The sequence below is a fragment of the Gadus chalcogrammus genome, chromosome 4, assembly GCF_026213295.1.
Source record: "Gadus chalcogrammus isolate NIFS_2021 chromosome 4, NIFS_Gcha_1.0, whole genome shotgun sequence".
NCBI classification, from domain to species: Eukaryota; Metazoa; Chordata; class Actinopteri; order Gadiformes; family Gadidae; genus Gadus; species Gadus chalcogrammus.
In genome coordinates this window covers 8070245-8095713 of record NC_079415.1, presented here as the reverse complement: position 1 = coordinate 8095713, position 25469 = coordinate 8070245, and the positions used below count along the sequence as shown (strand labels likewise).

The 25469-nt window shown below is 42.8% G+C and overlaps 3 protein-coding genes across 3 annotated transcripts in view; 1 reads left to right on the top strand and 2 right to left on the bottom strand.

Moving 5' to 3' along the window:
* The window catches only part of bcr (BCR activator of RhoGEF and GTPase), a 54029-nt gene extending 41037 nt beyond the window's left edge, over positions 1–12992 (top strand). Inside the window, exons 9-24 of the mRNA XM_056589338.1 lie at positions 160–300; positions 4148–4269; positions 4791–4956; positions 5413–5532; positions 5964–6039; positions 6529–6633; positions 7898–7972; positions 8362–8459; positions 8610–8741; positions 9807–9866; positions 11017–11126; positions 11239–11378; positions 11746–11880; positions 12154–12259; positions 12347–12509; positions 12704–12992. Coding sequence (XP_056445313.1) covers positions 160–300; positions 4148–4269; positions 4791–4956; positions 5413–5532; positions 5964–6039; positions 6529–6633; positions 7898–7972; positions 8362–8459; positions 8610–8741; positions 9807–9866; positions 11017–11126; positions 11239–11378; positions 11746–11880; positions 12154–12259; positions 12347–12509; positions 12704–12793 — 1839 coding nt within the window. The 3' untranslated portion in view covers positions 12794–12992. The remainder of the gene's footprint in view (positions 1–159; positions 301–4147; positions 4270–4790; positions 4957–5412; positions 5533–5963; positions 6040–6528; positions 6634–7897; positions 7973–8361; positions 8460–8609; positions 8742–9806; positions 9867–11016; positions 11127–11238; positions 11379–11745; positions 11881–12153; positions 12260–12346; positions 12510–12703) is intronic.
* A 5223-nt stretch (positions 12993–18215) lies between these two features.
* Positions 18216–21286, bottom strand: LOC130381197 (uncharacterized). The gene is made up of 2 exons (XM_056588666.1): positions 20882–21286; positions 18216–20373 (listed from the first exon to the last, which is right to left on the bottom strand). Exons 1-2 carry the CDS (start codon positions 21108–21110, stop codon positions 19988–19990), a joined length of 615 nt encoding a protein of 204 aa, XP_056444641.1. The 5' UTR covers positions 21111–21286; the 3' UTR covers positions 18216–19987.
* Positions 21287–21342: 56 nt separating this feature from the next.
* On the bottom strand, positions 21343–25014 carry LOC130381478 (uncharacterized). The gene is made up of 5 exons (XM_056589095.1): positions 24670–25014; positions 24047–24204; positions 23384–23482; positions 23130–23257; positions 21343–22816 (listed from the first exon to the last, which is right to left on the bottom strand). The coding sequence occupies exons 1-5, from the start codon at positions 24795–24797 to the stop codon at positions 22673–22675; spliced, it is 657 nt and encodes a 218-aa protein (XP_056445070.1). The 5' UTR covers positions 24798–25014; the 3' UTR covers positions 21343–22672.
* Between the last annotated feature and the right edge of the window lie 455 nt (positions 25015–25469).

Here is a 25469-nt window from a genome sequence, read left to right as displayed (position 1 = left end):
TAGTAATGTGGATATTCACTACAGATAAAAATAGTAGTGTGTGTGTGTGTGTGTGTGTGTGTGTGTGTGTGTGTGTGTGTGTGTGTGTGTGTGTGTGTGTGTGTGTGTGTGTGTGTGTGTGTGTGTGTGTGTGTGTGTGTGTGTGTGTGTCGTCTTCAGGACCTGCTGAAACACACGCCAGCCAGCCACCCGGACCACCCCCTGCTGCAGGACGCGCTGCGCATCTCCCAGAACTTCCTGTCCAGCATCAACGAGGAGAGCACCCCTCGGCGACAGTCCATGACCGTCAAGAAGGGAGAGGTGAGCGCCTCACTCATGTACTACTCATTCATTCATTCATTCCTTCATTCATTCCTTCATTCATTCATTCATCCATTCATTCATTCATCCATTCATTCGGCACTTCTACCCACTGCCATTAACTGGCACTACAGTCACAGGTCATTAAGGAACTGGGAGGGGTAAGGCATCTTGCTCAAGGATGCGTGTACTGTATGTCATATGGCTTTGGACCTTGGGGATCGAACCTAGTACCCTTTGTCCTAGTATCTGCATTCTGGGAGTAAGAACCCGAGACACCTTAGCCACCCTAGCTTAGCCACTACGCTAACCTCCCCATGTGCTTTTTGTGTTTCATCGATTTCTCATCGTGTGCCCGCAGAATATTACCTTTTTTGTGACTCAGGCCGCAAGGATTCTATAAACTGTGTTATTAACACTACATTCTTCCACAATGTCCTTGGTTTCACCTACACTTTGTGTCATTTCTACCGTGACACACGTACCTTAATCACCTCACTGGCCAACATGTGACCTTGAAGTCCCGACCAATGAAATGCCTCGGTGGCTGAGAGAACCCCATAGGGCTTTGGAACACGTGCCGAGGCCTTATATGGTCATGATAGAATCCCTGTAGCCCAGTCTTTTTGGGAGCTGCTCCGCTGTTTATGCTCTAATGGTGTACTGTGCGTCAGTCATCCCTTAGTCACACACACGCACGCACGCACGCACGCACGCACGCGCGCGCGCGCAGGCATGCACGCACACACAAGCGTACAGACATACACTCATTAAGCACACACACACACAGAAATATGTGCATGCTCACTCTTTCTCAGACACACTTTCCCTGAATGGATGAGTGTTGATTGATAGCATGCGGGACGGAACTTCACATAATGCTCTGTAATGTGCCACCGGTCCGCTCTGATTGGCAGATCCCTACTTAATTATTCATGAAGGGATAGATCATCATTAACCCCACATAGACATAATATATTCTCTCTGTGTCACCATTCCTTCTCTTGTGTTGCTTTCTTGTCTCTCACACGCGGTTTTCTCCTCATCGTACACAGACACAAACACACTCTTACAGACAGACAGACAGACAGACAGACAGACAGACAGACAGACAGACAGACAGACAGACAATAACTGAGTTGATAATAGGGCAAAGAATCTGTTCTTAAGGTTCTGGGTCTGCAAGTCTCATGTCTGCACACATAGAAAACAGAACAACCCTGCATGTACTGCATATGACAACCATGCATGTACTGCATATGACGACCAAACATTTACTGCATATGACAACCATGCATGTACTGCCTATGACAACCTTGCATGTACTGCTTGTATCTGTTCCTACTGTATTCAGCGCAGGGCCTGCTATGCAGTGGGCCATGACTGCTGACAGAGCACAGATCCTCACGCTTACAAGCACACAGTCTATATATAGATTATATCGTTTTCTCCTCTTTTCTGTTCATGCCTTCGTGCACACACTCAGCCAAGGTTCTTTGAGCTGGTCAATATTTAATTGGTACTGTGGGGGGTGTGTGTGTGTGTGTGTGTGTGTGTGTGTGTGTGTGTGTGTGTGTGTGTGTGTGTGTGTGTGTGTGTGTGTGTGTGTGTGTGTGTGTGTGTGTGTGTGTGTGTGTGTGTGTGTGTGTGTGTGTGTGTGTGCTGCTGTTACTGCTGGCGCTGTGCTTGTGTTCTGCTGTCTCATTGAGGATGTTTCTTTTCTCAATGGAGATGTGATCAGACCACAAACTATCAAATATGGACGTTTTGTCCGGGACTCCTCACTCATTGGTGTCAATGGGGCTGCCGGGTTAGTTTTTCTGTTTGTTTGGAAGGGGGAGGAGGCGTTATTTTTGCAGAAAGGTGTGGGCTTGGCAAGGCGGCGAAGAGAGCGTCCAGGCAGAGCTAACCGCCATGACCCGCCCACCTACCAAGTGAACATCTTTTTACCATCTGGAACGAGACCGCTAACATTTGGGATTATTTCAGCACTTATTTTTATCTTATGTTATGTAAAGCATAACACTGTGTTGAATATACTTACTTAGTTTCCACATGAAGAAAATGGTTAGCAATATACATACAACAGGTTTATTTTGTTGTACAAAATACGTGATAATGCTTTCAGAAATTTTTTTGCATGTCCGTTCCCCACAGTATAATGTAACAGTTTTTCACAAATTTTAAGATGAATTGAGTTTCGAGTAAATTACAGAGTGTAGCAATGACCATGATGCACGCCCTCCAGGTGGATGCCACACTTCCCCTAGATGGCTTTTACTGGCTTCCTCCTTGCAGGGTCGTGATGTTGAAAGCCGGTTGATTGTGGAGTTTGCGACTCTGATACATGGAGATGGTGCTCCATGCTGACCTGTCGAATTCCTCCGTGCGTGTGTGTGGTGTTGGCTGGTTCAACCTGTGCACTTTAGTTGCTCAATGTACAACAGGCTAGGGCTTGCTTAAGGGATTGTTTTGGGTAATTGAGGATATTAAGTCTTGTTTATCACAGCCTTACCTGTAGAATCTTCTGTCTCTCCATGTGTGATTCAGTCATTTAGCAGACTGCTAATTCAAATACATGTCATTAAGGAGCAGGTAGGGCTCAAGGCATCTTGTTCACGAATGCCTACAGGCTGCAGACATTAGAGGTTGAATAGAGTTCCTGCAGCTAATGCTCTATCCTGCCCTCGAAACACTGCTTCTTTTGGTTCAAACCCTAATTTTTTTTTGGTTATTCTTAATTATCAGGCAATGAATTAAACGGGCAAAGGGGCTTAGCACTTCCTGTCACTAATTATCACATTCGACCAAATGGGTTGATAATCATGATCCCCTCAGAAATTAATATTGAACAAGCGTCAAGTGATTTACGAGTGTCACATATTATATATGTGTATTATATATGGTGTTCGTTTGGGCTTAACTTGCTCAGCCTATGCAGCCCGTAGACGACAGAACTAACCTCTGAATTTGGAGCAGTGTGTTAATGTCCCAGGAGGAACAGAAATACCATTTAAAGGAGGAAGTCTTTCTGGAGGTATTGGCAACGGAGTGTTTACACCGGATATTTTCATTTGAGATGACCGTGGTTATTGAAATGGCTTGATGGATCCAATGAAACCCGAGCCATTGTTGTTCCGCTGAAAACAATGATTTTGTTCAATATATAATGTTAACATATCCTTGGCACTATTGAAAAAAGAACTTTTAATGGTTTTGTGTGGGGAGGGACGCTAGAGATTGAGCCCAAGGGAGCGTCAATAATTTACAAGCACGCAATTTAATAAAACATAAATTCACCCAAGAATGAATATAAATAATTTCACTGCCTCTATGATACTTCGTTTTGGGTGATGCATTGTTGGCTTGTGGGAGGGAAGTCGAAATAAAGAGGCTCGGGGCTATGCTGTCAATCTCTGCAATTCAGAGGAGCTCAATGATTTAATGATAAACCTGTTTGCATCTCCTTGCCACGCGGCCTATTCCATAGCTTAACTGTCAGCCATGTATTAGCCGTTAGTTTTTTTGGGCTGCCACCCAACTTCAGCACCAACAACTGAACGAAAGCATAGACAAATGACCTTCATGATGGTCTGTCATTCAAACTTGCTATTAATGCCATAAGTATACAACGACAATCATTCCATGACTGCCCCCTTTTGGCCAAAGACTATACCACATGCTAAATTACGCATTTACGTAATGTAAGCTTTCAAAGGTGCATTTTTGTATATTCTGCCATCAGTGATATACAATAATGCCCATAAAACCAATATTCTCCAATGTGTTTGCGGGACTGAATACCTTAACGGTGTGTTGATGAGCTCGTTGTCCGTGGCGTCTGTAGAACCGGCAGCTGCTGAAGGACGGCTTCATGGTGGAGCTGGTGGAGGGAGCCAGGAAGCTCCGGCACGTGTTCCTCTTCACGGACCTCCTGCTGTGCGCTAAGCTGAAGAAACAACTGGGAGGGTGAGGACATCGGGAAGCTCATGCCTCATACCATCATGTCATATTCTCCCAGTTGGGCCAGTTGTTTCTTTGTCTCCAGAAGGCGACAATAAGTGAATGCTGAACATGACATCAAAACCAATTGAGTTATGTTTTTTGTTAAATGTTTTGCCGTCGTCGACATTAGTATTCTTTCTCTATTTCTCTGCCTCTCGGCTTCCTTCGCTCATCGTTTTGTACGACTTCATTTATAATTTATCGAATGTATCAGTTGTCTCCCTCTACCCCCTTCCTGTTTTGCATAACTCACAGTAAAATACAGCAGTACACTGTCTCCCTCCCTCCCTCCCTCCCTCCCTCCCTCCCTCCCTCCCTCTCAAACAGCAAAAGTCATCAGTTTGACAGTAAATGATACATCCTTCTCTCTTGGAGGGACACACACACACACACGCACACGCACGCACGCACACACACAGTTAAAATCAACAGTACGACAGCGAACGTTCAATCTCTCTATCTCCGTGTCACCCCCGTCCCAACAGTAAGAGCCAGCAGTACGACAGTAAGTGGTACATCCCTCTGTCGGAGCTGAGCTTCCAGGGTCCCGAGGAGTCGGAGCCCCTCACCATCCCCCAGGTGCCCGACGAGGAGCTGGACGCCATGAAGGTGAAGATCTCCCACCTGCGCAGCGAGATCCAGCGGGAGAAGGTGGGTCACGTGAGACCGGTCACTCACTCAGACACAGAGACGACAGGCAGCACACACACACAAACGGATGAACACGGAAACCATGGAGACGGCTCTTAAAGGTTGATCCGGGGCAGATAGTCATTAGAAACCCAACGGAAACAAAGTGAATCGCTTCTTATCTTTATAACGTCCCCATACAGTATATTAGGTATTCGTTCTAGGGTGTATTTTTTCATTGAAATTAGATGTTATGGATCTTCAGATATGAAATGTAGCTAGATTATTTATCCTAAATTAGTTGCAGGCTTTTTTCCAGTGTTCATGTCGCACACGCGCGCACAGGCACTCACTCATACTCTATCACTTACTCACTAACTCAACTCTCCACACACACACACACACACACACACACACACACACACACACACACACACACACACAGTCTTATAACCCTGCGGTGTGTGTGTGTTCCAGAGAGCCAACAAGGGTTCCAAGGTGATCGAGCGTCTGAGGAAGAAGCTGTCGGAGCAGGAGTCCATGCTGCTGCTGACCTCCCCAAGCATGGCTCTGAGGGCGCATAACCGGAGCGGCAAGGTCAGAGGGCACCCGCACACTTCCTGTCTGAATTGAATAGACCCACACACTTCCTGTCTGATTTGAATAGACCCACACACTTCCTGTTGATAATAGTCCCACTCGCTTCCTGTTGATATAGACCCACATACTTCCTGTCTGGTTTTAATAGACCAACACACTTCCTGTCTGGTTTTAACTGACCAGCACATTTCCTGTTGATAATGGACCCACACACTTCCTGTAGATAATAGACCCACACACTTCCTTACTCTATTATCATTGTGTGTGTGTGTGTGTGTGTGTGTGTGTGTGTGTGTGTGTGTGTGTGTGTGTGTGTGTGTGTGTGTGTGTGTGTGTGTGTGTGTGTGTGTGTGTGTGTGTGTGTGTTTCACTGGTGGCTTAATCAAGGAGTCCATTTACTTCAGTTAACTGTGTTTTGTCTGTTCCAGAGTTACATATTCCTGATTTCGTCCGACTATGAACGTGCGGAATGGAAGGAGATGATCAAAGAACAACAGAAGAAATGTACGATTTAAATTCATTGTTTGATTTATTTATTGCATCGTGAGTCATTTTCCTCAACGGACGAGGTCGTCGGATGGCTTTGTTGCTGAGAACAATAAAAAGTAACGGGGCATGAATTTTTCCAATAACTAAAGATATTATGCTTAGAGGAAAAACAATATGCAACCCGTATTATTTAATCCACAAAATTCTGCCACAGACTCTTTGTTTTATTTCAATCTCCTTCAAACCTCTCAAACAAACAGAGCTTTGGTGGAAATATACCACAATTAAGTCTCTGTATAATTTACAAAATAGTGGTTCTCTCTTCTTTGGAAAGATAAATGATTATTCTGATAAAATTGGATGATTGGGGTGCTTTCATTCATAATATATCGTATCATTATTATAGTCTGCTGAAATCTGTGAACATATGAATGTCGTGCTTTCAATCACAATATTTCCTAGTATTAGTGTGTGACCGTATGGACGTTGTGTTGGTCCTTCCAGGTTTGAAGAGCTTCTCTTTGACCTCCCTGGAGCTTCAGATGCTGACCAACTCGTGTGTGAAGCTGCAGACTGTCCACAGCATACCACTCACAATCAACAAGGAAGGTGAGGACAGCATGCACACCTATATACAGTATATAAAGGTACCAAGGGGATCTATAAAGGTACCAAGGGGATCTATACAGTATATAAAGGTACCAAGGGGATCTATACAGTATATAAAGGTACCAAGGGGATCTATACAGTATATAAAGGTACCAAGGGGATCTATACAGTATATAAAGGTACCAGGGGGATCTATACAGTATATAAAGGTACCAGGAGGATCTATACAGTATATAAAGGTACCGGGAGGATCTATACAGTATATAAAGGTACCAAGGGGATCTATACAGTATATAAAGATACCAGGGGGATCTATACAGTATATAAAGGTACCAGGGGGATCTATACAGTATATAAAGGTACCAAGGGGATCTATACAGTATATAAAGGTACTAGGAGGATCTATATACAGTATATTATCACAGTACAAGCAGATCCATTGACAGTATATTACAGTACCAGGCGTTGTACCACAGTACCAGATGGATCTATATACAGTATATAACAGTACCAGGGGGTATATCACAGCACAAGGTGGATCTATATACAGTATATCGCAGTACAAGGTGGATCTACATACAGTATATCGCAGTACAAGGTGGATCTACATACAGTGTATTAAAGTACCAGGTGGATCTATACACAGTATATAACAGCATCGGGTCCTTACATTTATGCATTGACTCCCAAACACTTTTCCTGGCCACAGCTTTGAAAGTTGATGTCCCCATGGACATTGTCACAGAAGCTCTTACCCTCTGTTTCCCCTGACTGAGGGACCCTGCTCTACTTTCTTTCGGGGTAGTTGGCGCTGTGACTGTATAGATTGGATAGAAAAACCTATTTACACTGGCACACTTATCTACTGTCTACACATGGTTTAGCGCGGGATTGTTCATTATGAATTGTTAATTGCGACAGCGACTGCTTCTTCATCATACTCTGCTCTGACAATAGGCTTTCTTAATACTTCCCTCATTGTTTTGCGATTAGGTAGAGGATTAAAAGATTTAGAGATTAAATATTTTGAAATTTTGGGGAAGATTTTATGAAAGCTCATGATGAGCTGTTTTTACTTTTTGCTTATGTTTCAAGTCAAGTACATTTAAGATGTCCATCTCTTAATCACAGTTGCTCTTTGTGTGTGTGTGTGTGTGTGTGTGTGTGTGTGTGTGTGTGTGTGTGTGTGTGTGTGTGTGTGTGTGTGTGTGTGTGTGTGTGTGTGTGTGTGTGTGTGTGTGTGTGTGTGTGTGTGTGTCTCCAGAGGATGAGAGTCCTGGACTGCACGGCTTCCTGAATGTAATCGTCCACTCGGCCTCCGGCCTCAAACAGAGCCAGAGTGAGTCACACCGACCTCATCATAGCAGCCAATAGATAAAGAGTCAACCCCAGTGTCAGATATATCAGTCTAGGAGCTTTACCTCATACAATGGGACTACCAAGGTCACCCAATTACAATTATTACTAATTAACTTATCCATGATAATCATAATAGAAACATCCTGTTGTAACAGCTGGTCCATGTGGCATTGTGCTATTCATTGTGTATACATTGTGTATATTATTTCTCTATCTTCTGACAAATGTACTTATTGTTATTCATTGTGTACCGTATATTGTTTCTCTTTCTTCTGACAAACGTGCTTATTGTCTGTTGCTTTGGATAAAAGCGTCTGCCAAATACCCTAAGTGTAAAGTTGAATGCAAATGTAATTGTGTATCTCCTAGATCTCTACTGCACCTTGGAGGTGGATTCCTTTGGCTTCTTCCTCAACAAAGCAAAGACCAGAGTGTACCGCTACACCACCGAGCCCAAATGGAACGAGGTGAGGCGTCCTGTCGTCCACAAGCTCAGACTAGGATACGCTTTTCAATTCTTTTAAAGTTTTTAAGTTTTCTTTAAATATAAATCGACGTCCCCCTCTTACAAAAGTGTTTGCTTTAATCTCTGCGGTAACAAGCTGGTCTTTTTCCAGGAGTTTGAGATAGATCTGGAGGGCTCGCAGACCCTGAGGTTGCTGTGCTACGAGAAGAGTTACAACAAGACGAGGCAGAACAAAGACGACTGGGACAGTGCCGACCACATCATCGGGAAAGGACAGATCGCGGTATGGCATAACATCGTCTGTCTGTCTGTCTGTCTGTCTGTCTGTCTGTCTGTCTGTCTCTGTCTCTGTCTCTGTCTGTCTCTCTCTGTCTCTCTCTCTCTCTGTTTGTCGCTCTGTCTCTCGCTCTGTCTGTCTCTCTGTCTCTCTGTCTCTCTGTCTGTTTGTCTGTGTCCATTCGTCTCTCTCTCTCTCGCTCTGTCTCTCTCTCTCTCTCTCTCTCTCTCTCTCTCTCTCTCTCTGTTTGTCGCTCTGTCTCTCGCTCTGTCTCTCTCTCTGTCTCTCTTTTGGTCTCTCTCTGGCCCAACGCCACCATGAGTCATAATGTCTGATATGCTGTTATGTCACTTAGCATGCGATCCAGATTATGATTTAAAGGGGTTGATGGTGTGTGTGTGTGTGTGTGTGTGTGTGTGTGTGTGTGTGTGTGTGTGTGTGTGTGTGTGTGTGTGTGTGTGTGTGTGTGTGTGTGTGTGTGTGTGTGTGTGTGTGTGTGTGTGTGAGATAAGGTTTTCAGCTGAATTGATGAATTAGCTGGAGGGTTGTGAATCGGATTATACTGTTACATGTCGGTCGTGCTGTCTTTAGGTTGAAGGCTATAAACCGCAACAAACTGACATATTGTTAGTATTATATAGTAAAGTAGGCCTTTACCATGGGCTGTTTCTAGTTATTTCCTTTCAATTTATACAGTTTGTTTCTCAGTGGAATACAAAGACTGAAAAAGACAGAATTGATGAATGGTCATTGCATCTTAATATAGTTTGTGCAATCTGTCTGCACATGGTGTTCATTCATATCTATCACCTTCTTAACCCCAACCCTTACCTGGCTTGAGTCCTAGATTTAAGAAAAGGAATAATTATCATGATAATAATAAACAGATTAATATCATCATACACACTGATAATTAATATCAAAATATTGTGGCGACAACAATTCTTTATTTTATATTTAATACATTTATTAATAGGTTTTCTTATTTTACCACTTGCACAGTTGTCCCTCTCCAGCATTGTAACTGAATGATCTTCTTTTCTCTTTGTATTGCGGTTGTGTTTCTCCCAGCTTGACCCCCAGTCCCTGCAAGGCAAGGACTGGCAACGGACGGTCATTCCCATGAATGGGGTGAGTCTACACCACACCACACTGACCTGTCCGATCTGTACTTATCTCTCATATGGTAGGATTACCATAAGCACCTAAAAAACGTCCCATCTATAGTCCGACACTGCGGCCAGTCTTTAGCATATGCCATCCGTTACACGCCTGTTCATCCCTGGATAGGGCTAAACCCTGCTCTGTGTTACTCCTCTGTGTGCCTTCCCTTGGTTTCTGGGAGTTTTTCTGTGACTAATAATTGGCTAAGGGTCCAAGTCAAGCCTTCCGCTGCAAGTCTTTCGGCCTCAAGTCCTACGAGGCTATTCCAAGTCAAGCCTTTCTGACTTTGCTTAAGTACTGGCGTTCAGCCTCAGTGTTTGCTATAGTAACATTTGAGATTCTGACGTGGGATAGTATCGTTATTTTTTTGAGTTACAAAGATATTTGTATTAGACATTCAACAGATATCCTTCTGCTATATTGAAGCAATCTAAAGCAGGAAGAGATAGAGACACTCTGCAGTGAAAGTCCTGGTGGGTCTAGCGGTGTTTACAGATGGGCTGCCGAGATGACAGCTCTATACTGGGTCAAACTAGTCTCCAGAGAGACTTGAGTCTCAAGGGTTCAATTCTCAGATAAGGCTCACAACTGGAGCGTTTCCCAGTTTTTGCGTCACGAGGTCCAAGTTTCAATCTCTGCCCATAATGAGAGAATAATGAGAACCACTTCCAGTGACGCTTGGACTAACTTTGCTGTAGATAGAGAGCCAGATGTTGGAACACAATAACAGTATAAAATGTATCAAATATACATTATTTACAAAATGATGTCCTCTGCCCTGTCGTTTACCCTCACACCTCTACCATTGACATATTGGATGAAAATCTACTAGCTTTACCAAGAATTACATACAGGAGCAATTTTTGTCGTTTTTATTTCATTGTAGGACCACCCATTCACATTAAAGTGTTATAGATGCCCTTGCATTTGGCGACCCCCAGTGGCGACAGAGTGAACACCAGCTTCCACAGCAGCAACGTGTTGGGTTAATGAGTCCAATCAGTGGAAAACAAATAGCTCACCCCTACAATTGATTCAAACCTCTCAGGATTTCCTTAAGAACCTTAAAAAGCTGCGGTGGGTGTTGTGTTTTCATCTCTCCGTCTCTCTCTCTCAGATCGAGGTCAAGCTCTCCATGAAGTTCACCAGCCGGGAGTTCAGTCTGAAGCGCATGCCTTCACGGAGACCCATGGGCGTGTTTGGAGTCAAGATCTCCACGGTGACCAAGTGAGTCTGGAAACCGTTCCCCTGCTGTCGGTGGCAAATGCAAATTGATCCAACATGTGTGTCGGATATTACTCCTGCATCCCATGACCTATATATTCCGGTGTGCGTCCAGACGGGAGCGCTCCAAGGTGCCCTACATAGTCCGTCAGTGCCTGGAGGAGATCGAGAGGAGGGGCATGGAGGAGGTGGGCATCTACAGGGTGTCCGGCGTGGCCACTGACATCCAGAATCTGAAGGCCGCCTTCGACACTAGTGAGTCTGACGCCTTGTTTTTGTGCCCTTTCATCGACAGACACGTTAAGGGAACACACACGCGCACACACACACACGCACGCACGCACACACACACACACACACACACACACACACACACACACACACACACACACACACACACACACACACACACACACACACACACACACACACACACACACACACACACACACACACACACACACAGACCCACCAACTGTGATTAAGAGATGGACAGTGTAAATGCCCTTGACTTGAAACATTAGAAAAACGGCTCATCGTAAGAACGGACAGCCCAGTAAAAGGAGATTAGCTTCCCCTCCCCACCACCTTTTCTTAACATGACCCGTTTTGCTAACAACAGACCACAAAGACGTGTCGGTGATGATGAGCGAGATGGACGTGAACGCCATCGCCGGGACACTGAAGCTCTACTTCAGGGAGCTGCCCGAGCCCCTCTTCACTGACGACCTCTATCCAAACTTTGCGGGAGGCATCAGTAAGTCCCGGGACGTTGTATTGGTCACGATGGTGAAGAAACCATTGCTTCTAGAAATCAATGAGTGGATCAAAATTTTTAAAAAAAAAGAAAAACGATATTCTTGTTCTTCACTGGGGATTGTTGAAAATGGCTCACAGGAAGTAAGCGATAGAAAATTTGAATGGTTAGTAGGAGGGATTGGAGTGGACCATCCAATCACAGCATCCGCCCCTAGACTAACTGTGTTCTAGTGTTATGCGTTGGTCAACCCGCCCTTGTGTCTCCCTGCAGCCCTGTCTGATAGCGTTGCCAAAGAGAGCTGCATGCTCAACCTTCTGCTATCGCTACCTGAGCCCAACCTGGTAACCTTCCTCTTCCTGCTGGACCACCTCAAGAGGTACGACTGCCTTTCCCCCTCATTTCCGTTCAGTCTCTCTCTAAATAGGTGTGACTGTGCGTACCAACGGTTGATGTTTACCCACAGGGTGGCAGAGAAGGAGTGCGTGAACAAGATGTCCCTCCACAACCTGGCCACAGTGTTCGGGCCCACCCTGTTGAGGCCGTCCGAGAAGGACAGCAAGATCCCCACCAACCCCACTCAGCCAATCAGCATGGGGGACAGCTGGTCCCTGGAAGTGATGTCACAGGTGAGACCAGTGTAGTCTCTAGTCTCTTCTAAGGGGCTGATGCTGTTTTAATGGGCCATGGTCTCAAATGTTTCATGGGTTGCATGAACCTTATCAAATATTAATGTTTGCATATGAGAAAATCATTGTTGACCAATCTTGGATTACTGGTTCTGCAATTGAGTTGATGTTCTACCTGTCTTGTGTTTCTTCAGGTCCAAGTGCTGCTCTACTTTCTCCAACTAGAAACCATCCCCACACCGGACAGTAAACGGCAAAGCATCTTATTCTCCACCGAAGTGTAGGGCCAAACCGTCTCCTGTCTCCGATATTTCCGAGTATGAAGGAGTGAAACAAACGGACAGACGTTTGGCTCAAACTGAGCCTCTTATAGTATATATATATATATATATATGCATATATATATATATGTGGGTGTGTGTTGTTTTAGTAAAGTATGTTTTTTAAATTGCAAGACTAGATTATGCGATCAGATCTTGTTGCTCCACAAGCAATGGGGGCGGGGGTTGGGGGGGGTGTGTGGGGAGGGGGTCGCAACCACAAGAGGGCACCATTGGGCCAGGAGAGTCCCCCTTTCTGTCCCCCTCTCCCCCCCCACCAACCCATACCCTCAGCTTAGGTCCTCCTCCTGAGAAACTCTCAGTACTGTACATCACAGCCAATACTTAGTTTGATACTCTGTACCTCCAGTGAAGACGTTTGGATCTGCCTTTTCCCCCACCTCACTAGCGTACGTCTCTCTTCGTCGCCTCCGCTGTTGACCTTTACTGCATGTACACTGGTGTGCCCGATGCAATCACAATTTGCTCATTCCAAACAAAACATCGTTCCTGAGTAGGTTAGGCCTCTCTATCCATTTTTTTGTTGGAGACCTTATGGTCCATACCGCAAAAGCTTTAATGCAATGTACACAAGTGCATCTGCATTCCTAATTTGACACGTGAGTAAGTTATTTATGGGAACCAACCACAGAGTTATACCAAGGAGTCTGATCTTCATCTTCATCGCAAAGAGCCTTGATTCTGTATTGACGAGTCGCTGGTTCAGGCTTTTTGCAGGTGCTCGCACTGTTTTCTCATTGTTGTCAATGAGAAAGCGGCGATGAGATGGACCTGTGCTACCTGTGGAAGTCCTGGAGTCCTCATCTGTCCATTACAGGGGTAGGGGAATGAGTCGGAACATAATGATTTTTTAATACAGTAGAATCAGACAGCCTTTTCCTTGTATATTTGGATACTGTAGAATCTGCCTTTTCAATGTATATTTTAGTTAGATGATCATCAAATCGAGTGTTCAAATTTGTATTAATGTCCAAAAGTCATGTATGATTGAGAGGTTCCTGATGAGCTCATATTTTCTATCATTTTTTTTATATTTTGGACAATATTCTATGTTTTAATGATACATTATTTAAAAGCACCACTGGAATCCAAACTTTTGAAATATAAAAATGTTTACAGTGTAAGCAAACAAAGAACAGAGGATTTAGGACTTGAATAACAAATTGATGAAGCAATACAACAAAACAATACGAACAAAATGCATCAGACCACCTGCAATAACTCCAAACAGAAATAGAAACTCTATCCTCTTCTTTGTTTTGATTTTTTATCGAGTACGACTTGTCCGAGTATTCCCATCACCATGCAGGATTAAGCCTTGTTCTTATAGAAACAAACTTAGCTGTTCATCCTAGAAATAAAGTTTAATTAACATAACATGACAACCCCCCCCACACACACACACACACACACGCTTGGTTTGATATCGTTCTGCTGTTGTGATGATGATAAAATCTTTTTAGCTGCTGGGTCAGAAGTAAGCAAGCAGTGCGTTTCCCTTCCAGAGAGTATCATCCATGCAAGCATGACATCGTATCTTGACATCACAATGCAGACACTCACACACACAAACGAACACAACCTTAGATCATTGTTTTGTTATTATATACGTGTCCACACAAGTGCACTCCTGCAATTATGGAACTACTGTTTTTTACTAGTGGCCTGAACGCTTAGCAGTTATGTTCATGAAAAGACCATATCTATCTATTCTTGAAGTGATGTATTTTTTTGGTTTATGGTTGCATGTGCCCTTTAATTGGTTTCTCACTCTGCCTAAAGTTCACTAACTCACGGTCCAAGGTGAGCTCTTTAAACATTGTGCTCACCAGATATTACTGTACCTTGAAATTAACATGCAGGCATGTTTCGTTTGTGAAGATTTTGATTAATCTTTTTTTCTTTTTTTTCTGAAGAGGACTTGACAACATAGGCCTATGTTCTACTAATAGCTTTAGATGATCTAGTGACTTAATGAGGAACTGGTTTACACTCTGCAGTATGCCCTGCAATGGCCCATTTGACGTGATCAATATTATGTTCAGCTGATTATTATAACTTGTTTTCTTCGTGCAAAATTCCACTCTGCAAGGGAATGATTGATAGTGACCAAGCATAGGCTATTATATATAGCTGTGTGTGTGTGTGTGTGTGTGTGTGTGTGTGTGTGTGTGTGTGTGTGTGTGTGTGTGTGTGTGTGTGTGTGTGTGTGTGTGTGTGTGTGTGTGTGTGTGTGTGTGTGTGTGTGTGTGTGTGTGGCGCATGTGTCTGTGCGTTGCCGATAGGTGTGTCCACAGGAAGGAGGAATTAATGCTATACATGAGTAATAAATAAATGCTGTATCATTTGGTGGAGGTCGAGAAATCGTTACTTTGTTAAACGTATCAACCAATATAAGTCTTAACACTTTCACAAATTGTCAGTTGCTTAAACCCTTTTTTTTGTGGATGAAACTATAACAAAGGAGCTTAACAGCCCAAAGGAATTGAAAGTTGTATCATATTATTACTGACTCTTTATTACTTATCTTAGGTTAGCCATAACCTGGTCAAATCCAATATTTTCAATGTTACAATAATTTCTAAACTTTTCTTATTTATTGCCTCGTATGGCCGCGGCCTTACGTAAACTTCATCCACTCGAATTAAATAACCTGGTCAAGGTTGCTCTCATAGCGCCTCCCGAATCATATGGCAACAACACACGCTCTGAGGAAGCCTCCGAGCCTTATTCTTTTTAACTGTTAATTAATCGCATTTTCGACGTAGCTACTATCTCCACACAGAAACATTGACTGTCATAAAGGCTCCCGCTAGCGTTCACTGTCTGCTGTGGCTCAGAGCTGCCCCGCTGTGTACCGGTGATGGGGGGGGGAAATGGTATTCCGTCTGTCATATTTCTGGCAGCAAAGAGCGGTAGTCGTTTGTTGACTAGATACCAAGCGACAGTATAGCGAAGAGAAGTGATGCTTTGAAAGAGTGGCACCGCACCAGTGCCCTGAGTAGGCGGGGATACCATGCCTTTGTGGTGGACACCCGTATTTCAGTTTTTTGTTTGGTATGAGTGAATTTATATTCTGGTATGGTCTGAACTCGTAAACTGTGTTTGTGCTGCTTATCTTCCTAATGGGACTATAATGCTGTAGATTAGGACCTAAGCATTGCATTTTTTTTCGACACTAATTCAACAGGATATCTTGCCCAAGGCCTTGTCTCATCACCTTACATAAACATGATCTGTGTCTTTATTTTTGTCCAAATTATGTATCAAGGGGGATATATATTTGATTGTTTATATATAAAATAACTCATAGTATACATTTAAATTAAAACTAGAACTTCAGTCTTGTACGGTACAACTTTGAGACAACAGAATCCTCTGCCACTGTATGTGAAGGAGACATATTGTCTCACTTCTGCTTATAATTTTTTAATTGTAAACAGTTCTATCGTATTTATTGTATTTAGATGGCAGAAACGTGTACATGCTTTAACCACTTGTATTCAGCCATGACTGAGCTTGCGCCTTCAGTCTTTTAATTTATTGTGTTCAACTGACTGGCCACTGTGACTTCTGGGCTCACTGGTTTAGATAACCGGCTAACATGGAGGAGGTTGTCGAGTCAATTAAATAACATTTCCTTGAGCTTTTCACTCCTCAAAACTCTTAACTTATCCTGGGAAGTTTCCTTGTAGAATATGTATTATACAAAAAAAATGTAATTTGGATGGGACATTTTTTATTTATTGTGGCTCCTGATTAAGTTTTAATCAATTGATGGAAGGTTGATCCTTGCTTGTATAGTTGTAGTTTCTTTTAAGTAGCCATCTGTCATTATCTGCTAAGGGAGGGGCAACTTTTACGTACTCTCAAATAAAATAGGGTTATTCTCAAATCAACCCATATTTTTGTCTGTTGAAGTGTAATTGCATGTGTCCTCCATACATCACCCCTGTACATGAAAAGTCAATATGCCGACATAATTTGAAATTAAGCAAACATATGGAATATAGCCCTCTATATAAAGCTACCATTTGAGTGTGGAACTGTGTATGGAACGAATTAATTTAATGTAAAAATAAAAATATCATCACATCAATACCCATATCACGTGTCTCTTGAACATCTTGCATACGCTACATGACGCCAATCTCCCTTTGTCTGCCATGTAAACGTGAGTTCACTACCGCTCATGAATAAAAGGCCTGGCTTCTTTTGTTCATGATACAATTTGAGATATAAATGATGATGGGATTTGTTTACTAGAACAGAGTCTTTTTTATTTTTTAAAAATGTCCTGTTACTGTTCCAGCATCAGTGCTCCTGTTGTAGAACTGTAAACAAATTATGTATTCTGAGAGCATCCATGTTTGGTAGGCATTTGAAGTCTACGTTTGTACACGAAAATGTTAAATAAAGATTTCCTGTATTTATGAAAAACCTTTTTATGAGTTTATTTAAATCAAAGCTATTCAAATCTAAAAATAAAATCTTCAATAATATATTGGGGGAAAAAAAGAAATGAATGCAGAGAGATAAATCTACAAAATAACTGAAGAGAAAGTCGGCTGAGCCATGCAATTTGTGACAAACAGAAGCGTAATAAAAGTGAACATAGACTTTTAAATTATATTCCAGTAAAAACAAGTGATAACAATGATGAACACCCCCTCCATATTTGCAAGAACTGTTTCAGGCCTTCTGCCCTCTCCAATTAGCTTGAACAATAACTGTAACCCGGTCAAAACGATGGATGGATTGTGTGATTTATTTTGACCCCTGATTCACGTAGAAATACATTGACGGACCTGACGGCGGACTTCTGCAAAGGTCCACGTCATTTTGTCAATGCAGGACCAATCTGAGACCCTATTTGTTATGGCTAATGAGTGACCTTGAATCCAGGCAGTCATACATATTCATGATGAGTTTCTGTCATCGATGTCGAACAATAACGCAATTATCTGCACTTTGTTTTATAAAATAAAAATATTCACAAGTTCCCCCACCTGGAACCTGCCTCAGCATCTCTACAGTGACCCCCGGTGGGGAGTCACTCACCTAGGAAACCCTAGCCACTAAATCAGCTGTGCAATTAGGATTTGGCATCCTCTCTGTCTGGGGGCCAGCCCTTAAGGACGCAGTCACCAAGTTGGACAGCAGATCAGGTATGTCTATTTTTGGAGCGGGCGAGCATATGCTGTGTGTGAAGTCATGTAACCCTGCAGCTAAAGCGGTGACTCGTCATCGTGTGGATCAGGGTTAGTTATCAGACAAGAGGCAATGCTAAAAGCTTGCTAGCTGACGTAGCCCGCCACCAGCGTGATCTTCAAACAAAACAAAATAAACACAGTATGTCATCGTTTAAAGTCCAAAGAATCCATTCCGACCCCATTGGCTTGATATATGTTTTATTATTATTTTTACAAAAAAATAAGTTTTAATGAGCGTCAACTACTTAATAGTAGTCTGGTACAACTCTACCAAACAACAACTCAGCACATTAACACATTCGTTTTCAAAGATTTTCTCTATGCTACTTCTCTGCTATGTTCACAGATACAATTCTACACACAAGCATGCTTTCTCTCTATCGATCTTTCTCTCTCTATTTTTCCTAACTCAACCATATACTTGTCTGTGGCACCAAAAAGGGCACCAACAGGTATGGTCTGGTCGGTTTCCAATCACCGAAACATAATTATTATGTAGGCCTATCTATTTTCAGTCCTAGTGAAAGTGTACACAAAACGGACACAACATTTTCTGCCAGAATATAATTGCCATATAAGATTATTAGGCCTAGGCCTACCACAATTAGGTCCAACCGCATTATGTTCTCTTCTTTTTTGTTACGGTTAGACTGTTCTTTCTCTGTCTTTCCTCTATATTGAAAAGTACCTTGAGCTACATTCTTATGTTTGAAATTTGCTACATAAATAAAGCGGACAGTTTAAATATATAGTTTCTGGAAGTTTCGGTTGCGAACAGTATAGGAGGCAGTACGGGGACATTGTTGTATGGACTTGAGGAGCCCCAAACAACACGATTATTTAAAGACTGAACTTGAGAAGGAGCTTAAAAAGAATCAACATTTTCAATATCCTGGTAGTGGTGTGACTGATCTGCAGCGAGAGACATAGTAAACGATGCCACGACATCCTCGTTCTAGTGCAGGGTTTCTCAAACCATGGGGCAGGCCCCTGGTGCACTGGCTTCTGAGCCAGGCCCCAAAATAAAGTCATATTATTGACTGTTTAAACCTGCGCCTCAAATTTCAGATTACTCTGAAAACGGAATGGAAACGCACACCTACTTATTTAGGTCAATGTTAATGTTGGTAGCCTACTTAAAGCCCTGTAAGTATTAGCTAACTATTTATTTGTAAAGTACAGCAGGGGGGAAATTACATGGTAATACTTTACAATAAGGGTATATTAATTAAGCTTTAATTGACAATAGTTAATTCAGTAATAAGCAGGCACGGCGCCAGGATTCCAGTTATGGTTTGGGTTACCCTCCTATTCGGTGTTTTAATGCGGTTGATACTGGGAAAAGATGTGTTCAACTGTACAGGATGTCATTGGCAGTGTTATCAGAGCTTGTCTGGCACTGTCTGCTGAACTTTTGCAGAAACATCAACAAAGACAAAAACAGTATTTTTTTTTTCAATTAAAAAATGAATATTTAGGCTATTTAATCACAAATTATGAGATTGTTTGCCGATTTTTAATAATTCTTGCCAAAAATTTAAATATATTAAACTTTTTTTTTTTGAAGAACAAAACTTTTGGGTGGGCCTGTTGAACAGTGGGTGGTCCTAGGTCCACCCATAACGCCGTAACTGTTGTTTATTCCATACTTATTATATGTATGGAATAGTTCACACTGTTAACTGGTCATCATAGCGAATTATAAAACGGACAGTTCCGGTACCTCATATCAATTGAGGAACTACATAACTTGGCGGAAGAAGAAGTTTTCAATAAATTATAACATTTTGTATTGCTCTGTGACTATTTTGTGAAATCGAACTAGGTAGAATAAAGGTACAGTTTTAGTAACCGTCTTATAAAAGAAGTGAATTGAAAATATTGAATTGTAATAAGGGTTAGGGGGGTAGTAATGGGCTACCCTCTAGCCCCCTCCTTCCAGCTTGGACTGATCTGCCAGATCGCCCTTCTGCCAGACGGTCACCAGGAAAGGGAAGCACTTCAACATCCCCTCCCTAGAGAGGGGTTTCCGGGGGAACACCTGGACACAGAAATCCGACCCCACTCCCTGGGACTCCCTGGGCGTAGATTGGTAGACCGACGTGACGTCATAGCGGAGGCCGCAGTCGTCGGGGAGCATGGTCGGACCCTCGTGTGCGTTCAGCGTCCCCTCGACAGGCCCAATCCCATTCACCGTCAGGTCCACGTGCGTGACCACGTATTGATCCACGGGCATGATCACAAACGCTTGCTGCAGGTGCTCCCCCGCCGTGCACTTTAAATCCAGCGGCCAGCAGTAATCCGTGTGGTCTTCAGAGGGGAAACTGGTGTTAGAATTTGCACACATTTTTGCCCTCGTGCAAAATACGTTTGATTAAATGCATGCAATATTATATTTTATTTGATTAAATCCATCACTGATGGAGGGAAACTACACTAATATCTCATCAAGGCCCTATCTGATCTTCTTTAGCCCTATATATTTTTATATATATATATATATATACGAGGGGGGGGGACAGTTGTTGAGGGGGGGGATGATAGAAATTTCTAAAGATTTTATTTTTTTGTGGAATCCTTACATAAAGCAAAATTTTTCAAAAACACATATTAGGATTGTTTAAGCATCAAAATCTAAACAAGGTGTGCCCCCATGTGGCACTGGGGCCTATTAGCTGTGGTTTACACAGTTTATAGCCAGCGACGGCCCTGGAGTGGATAAAGCATGGTCGAATGATTGGAATATAGTAACAACTAGACCTCTTTGCTTCAGCACCCGGCCAATCACTGTCGCAGTTATTAAAAATGCCATTCTTACTTCTCTGTTCTTCCTGCGAAGAGTCTTTCATCCGTATGCTCCTATTATCTCCCAGTTCCATGATCTTGGCAAAGGTCAGAACAGTGCAGTCCATCAGGCACTGAGTGGTCTCCACGATGGAGATCTGTCGAATAAGAGACTCTCGCTCTGTACATTCCATTGTCCCCACGGCAACCAGCACCAGAGACAGGCAGCCGACGTGCATCCATAGGCTCAGATATGTTGACATGCTGTCCAGTTGAAAACTATCCAGAGTATCCTAGAAAGCGGAAAATGGTGAAACGTTTTTTGGAAGTGCGCAACACCGTTTGAAGTTGTGACTCTGTTAGCAGAGGAATATATAGAGGGTGTGTCAGCATTTGTCTCTCTTTTCCCTTTAATAGCTTAGCTGCCATGGCAGTGACAGCTATGACATCATGCTTAACCCCCCCCCCCCCCCTATTGGAAAACACTGAAACACATTCAAAGGAAAGTCATGTTTATTTAAGTGATGAGTGCACAATTATCAGAGGTTATAACGGACCAGCTAACAAAGGTAGGTCCTTTTCAAACATTGCATAACATACTTAAGATATTAATGGTTTTGTGAGAGATATATGCTTATGTTATATATCTATAAATATACTGTGAAGGGATTAATAGAATCAATTTAGTGGTTTAAAACTAAAAAGTAGCAAGGTATTAAGCTAAAACAGGCAAGCAAACACTTGATCAAACACAATGGAAAAATAAATTCTGTGCCATAGCCAAGACTAGAGAAAAAAATCTTTGTGAATAGTTTAAATGGAAGACGACACCATGAGTTGCTTCATAAGCTTCATGTGTTCTAACTTGCTGTTGACAATTGCATGTTCCACATTTTCTGCTAAAAGAACGTGTACACAGCAAAAACACGATTCAATTATTTTCAGAAATTGTATTATCTATCCCAGATATATAATTATCTGTATTTTAAAAAAAGGCAACGCTTTATGCAGCTGAATAGCTAATGTGTTCTGCCTTTGCAGAGCACCACGTCCCTGGAACATTGCCATGGGAATGAGAGTGCAGATGAAGCTAACTCAAGCACAAGGGAGCAGGAAACATGGAAGAGCTGTATTATTTATGAAGAAAAAAAATATATAAAGTACAGCCTTTGCATTATGTTGGTTTAACGGTCAGTGCATCATGCATTATTGCTGAACATATACAAAGCTGACTTTGATTACGTTTAAAAAGCTTGTTCTTTGTGAAAGGTTATGGACTTTGGCGTGCTGCACTGTGTTCACATTTTTGGAGGGAACATTAGACCTCAGGGGGTTTGCAGGGTTTATTCCCTGGCAACTAATCAGATAGTGTTGTGAAATAAGACTTGGCTTTTAATAGTTCTGTGTACACACAGTATTAATAGTTAAACCAAACATATTCCTCACAATTATCCAACATTACAAGCTAATGTTTCGGCTAATCTGTATTACTGGAGGTATGTTCTGTTTGGCCACTGCGGCAGGTTCTCTATTAGTTGCCCTGCAATAGGTTATCTAACAATTGAAACGAAAGCTTAACCCATTTAAGTATCTTAAATGGGATCTTATCTTTTTTAATCAAAATGGACAAAAGAAGCTACCTACATTTCGTCTCTCAATGATTGACAAATTGATGTAGTCAATGTTTGTTCCTCCAACCTATTCTAACTATCCAAATGAGGGGAAAACAGAGATACGAGAACATGAATGTATAACCAAAGCACAGTTGAAAAGTATCAGCTTTCACAAAACTGCCCCCCATTTTTGGCAGATTTGTTTGGGGGGTTTACTCTTCAGTTGGCACTATGTGGACTTCGGCCCCACAGCCACACTGGCGGGTCAGCACCGCAGAAGAGATCACCAGGGAGTTGAGCTCGTCCATGTACACAATGGGCACCGTCTCCTTGGAGATTGGCTCGCAGCACTGGAGCTAAAAATGACCGTTGGAAGAGAGGGGTGGGAGGGGGGGGGGGAGGGTTGTGGGTATACATTGGCAGAACATTGTGTGATAGGGGAAAGTCTTGAGTGCTTTTTACCATTATTTCATTTATGATCAATGAGTTCATAACTACCGGAGACATTTCAGTTGTAGGATCTGGATTTGATTTGAATTAAACCGACAAAAATATGGTTCAGGTTTTCCTTTTTTATTTTTTTTGGTTTATTCAATGACCCATTTTCCAGGTTCAATTTAGACAATTGATAAAAAACGAAACCCAGTCGAAGCTGAGTGTGAACTGTACCTGCGAGGGGACGTCGTGAACGGCTACTGGTGGATGGCCTGGGCAGTGCACGTTGCTGGAGTCGCAGGGTGTGCACTGCACCACCGTGAAGCTCTCAGGGTAGATCACCCAGTTGTCCCAGGCCAGATCTGACACACACAGCAAACGAAATTGATTAATACTTCCACATACATCCACACATGTGCACACGCACACACACACACACACGCACACGCACACGCACACACGCACACACACACACCCACGGGTTGTACCTTCCAGGGAGATTAGAGATGCCACCTGGCAACACTGGAGGTCTGTGCCGTTGCCGACTCCAGGTGCCACTGCAGGCAAGTGGTCAGACGGAGCTGAACCTGAGGGAACAAACAAACTCATGAACCACTTCTTGTACAATTTAGAGATCTTCTAAAGTAGAGCACAAACTCAACTTATTGAGCAATAAGTCAACACAGATATTTTCTTTGTTAGAGTCATTTTTAATCATTTGGGAAAGGGAAAGGTTTAGTGGTTCGCCTTGGTAAGCCTCTGGGTTGCTAACCACAATGTTGCAGAATCCCTAATCTGCAAGGACTGCAATGGGCAGAGTAACGCCCATTTGAAAAATGTTTTGTTAGGGAGACATTCTACAGAAGGAAACAAATTACCGTTAGTGGATGTCTGCAGTGGTCTGGTCCACAAAGGCCTGATCAACCAGGATTCAGACTCGTGTGACATCAGACTTTAGAGAGGTTCATAGTCTGCCTTGTTAGAGAGATGCACTAACCCCTACCAGCCCATAAACAACATACATCTAATAAGTAATCATTGTAACTTTCTTTTTCAATAAAAGCATCCGCCTAACGACTAAATAGAAAAGTAACTATTATTTACTTTTACACTAATGTTGTGTTTGGGTTGAACATGTCCTGTTCCATTACCTGTGGTGCCCTTGGAGCTGTGGCCAATGGCGCTGAAGGTATTTTTCCACTGCGCTCTGATAGCCTCCAGCTGACCAATGGGCAGCTGGGGCTCCGCCCTCAGGTTCAGGGCCTTGAGCAGGTTCCTCCTGATGGATGGCAGAGCAGCCTTCTGGCACCTGCAAGACACAGCAACCCAGAACTAGACACAGCCATGTATTTTACACATGGGATCTAATCGAGTAGTGGCTTGATCCATTGCATTGAAAAGTCAACCAGCGGTCAAATTTGCAACAAGGTTTGGTGTGTTATAAATATCTTTCAAATGTATTTTTTGACCAGTATAGCAAACTTATCAATGTGTTTTTTGACTTGTCTCATGTAAACATTATTTACACTAGTATTGCCTGCACCGAATAGCGTGCTATTACATTTGAGATGTGCCCTTGACACCATGCAATCATCACCTCTGGCCCAATGCAATTTATAAAAAATAAATGTCAAAATGCAGATTGTAAAAATCCTGCTCTCCAACCACATCACAATAATGATTGACTGATCCGTCCGATAAGTATGCTTTACAATCTCTTGAGAATATGAACAAAAGCATGTGACCATAAGACGAAGGCATTTCAAACGCTAACCTTTGGTGTGCAGAGAGGGGAGCGATGGCGGGATCCCCTCGGAGGTCCTCCTTCGGCGTCTGAATTACGAGCGCCACCACCATGGAAGAGCCCAGCAGGACTGTCATGGCGACAAAGCTGAGGGCCATTTTTTTGGAAGTTTGGACGTGTAGTGTGTGATGGGCACAGCGGTGTCGATGCGGCGAGTGTCGTTGGAGGTATGGCGAGACCAGACGGGGATGCAGTGGTAGATATCCTTGGGTGGGGGCCTGGGAACCTGGCTTTTTATCTTCATTTACACCCGCTTGGCCTTGAGATGCTTAACATTGTTGTTTTAGCCCCCCTTTTTGGTGTGAAGTGGACGATCTGGCGGAGACAGAGAGAGACGGAGAACTGAAGATTGTGGAGGAGGAAGAGGGGGGTAAAATGACAAAGACCACACTTGTGTGGTATGAAAAGGTGATGATTGAAATAGGTGAAAAGTCACAAAAACATAAATATTAATTAACATCCAAAAAAATGATGGGCTATAGAAATGTATTCTTTTTTTCTTGAATGCCCTTGAATTGGGCAAATACATTTGAACACATTTTTTTGCATTGTGTATAGGTACTGAGGTTTCTCACGTATAAAAAGGCAATTTACTTCCTGTGCCCATATTGGACTTTACAATGTGATCCACTGGCAGCGAGGTCAAGGAATACACTTTTAAGCTGGAATGACTGATATTTTGCATCAGATCTTCGGTCCAAATTAAAGTCCAAATTGTTTACAATTCTTCTAGTGATCGAGAAAAGTCAAGAAAAGCTTTATTAACCCTC

What these genes read in the sequence shown, in the direction of transcription:
- LOC130381197 (XM_056588666.1), bottom strand. Translation starts at nt 21,110, where the DNA reads ATGTCAACATATCTGAGCCTATGGATGCACGTCGGCTGCCTGTCTCTG. An exon ending in TTCGCAGGAAGAACAGAGAA is followed by an intron (nt 20,374 to 20,881) that starts GTAAGAATGGCA and finishes TCCCCTCTGAAG; the next exon opens with ACCACACGGATTACTGCTGG.
- LOC130381478 (XM_056589095.1), bottom strand. Translation starts at nt 24,797, where the DNA reads ATGGCCCTCAGCTTTGTCGCCATGACAGTCCTGCTGGGCTCTTCCATG. An exon ending in CCCCTCTCTGCACACCAAAG is followed by an intron (nt 24,205 to 24,669) that starts GTTAGCGTTTGA and finishes TGTGTCTTGCAG; the next exon opens with GTGCCAGAAGGCTGCTCTGC. An exon ending in ATCTCTAATCTCCCTGGAAG is followed by an intron (nt 23,258 to 23,383) that starts GTACAACCCGTG and finishes TGTGTGTGTCAG; the next exon opens with ATCTGGCCTGGGACAACTGG.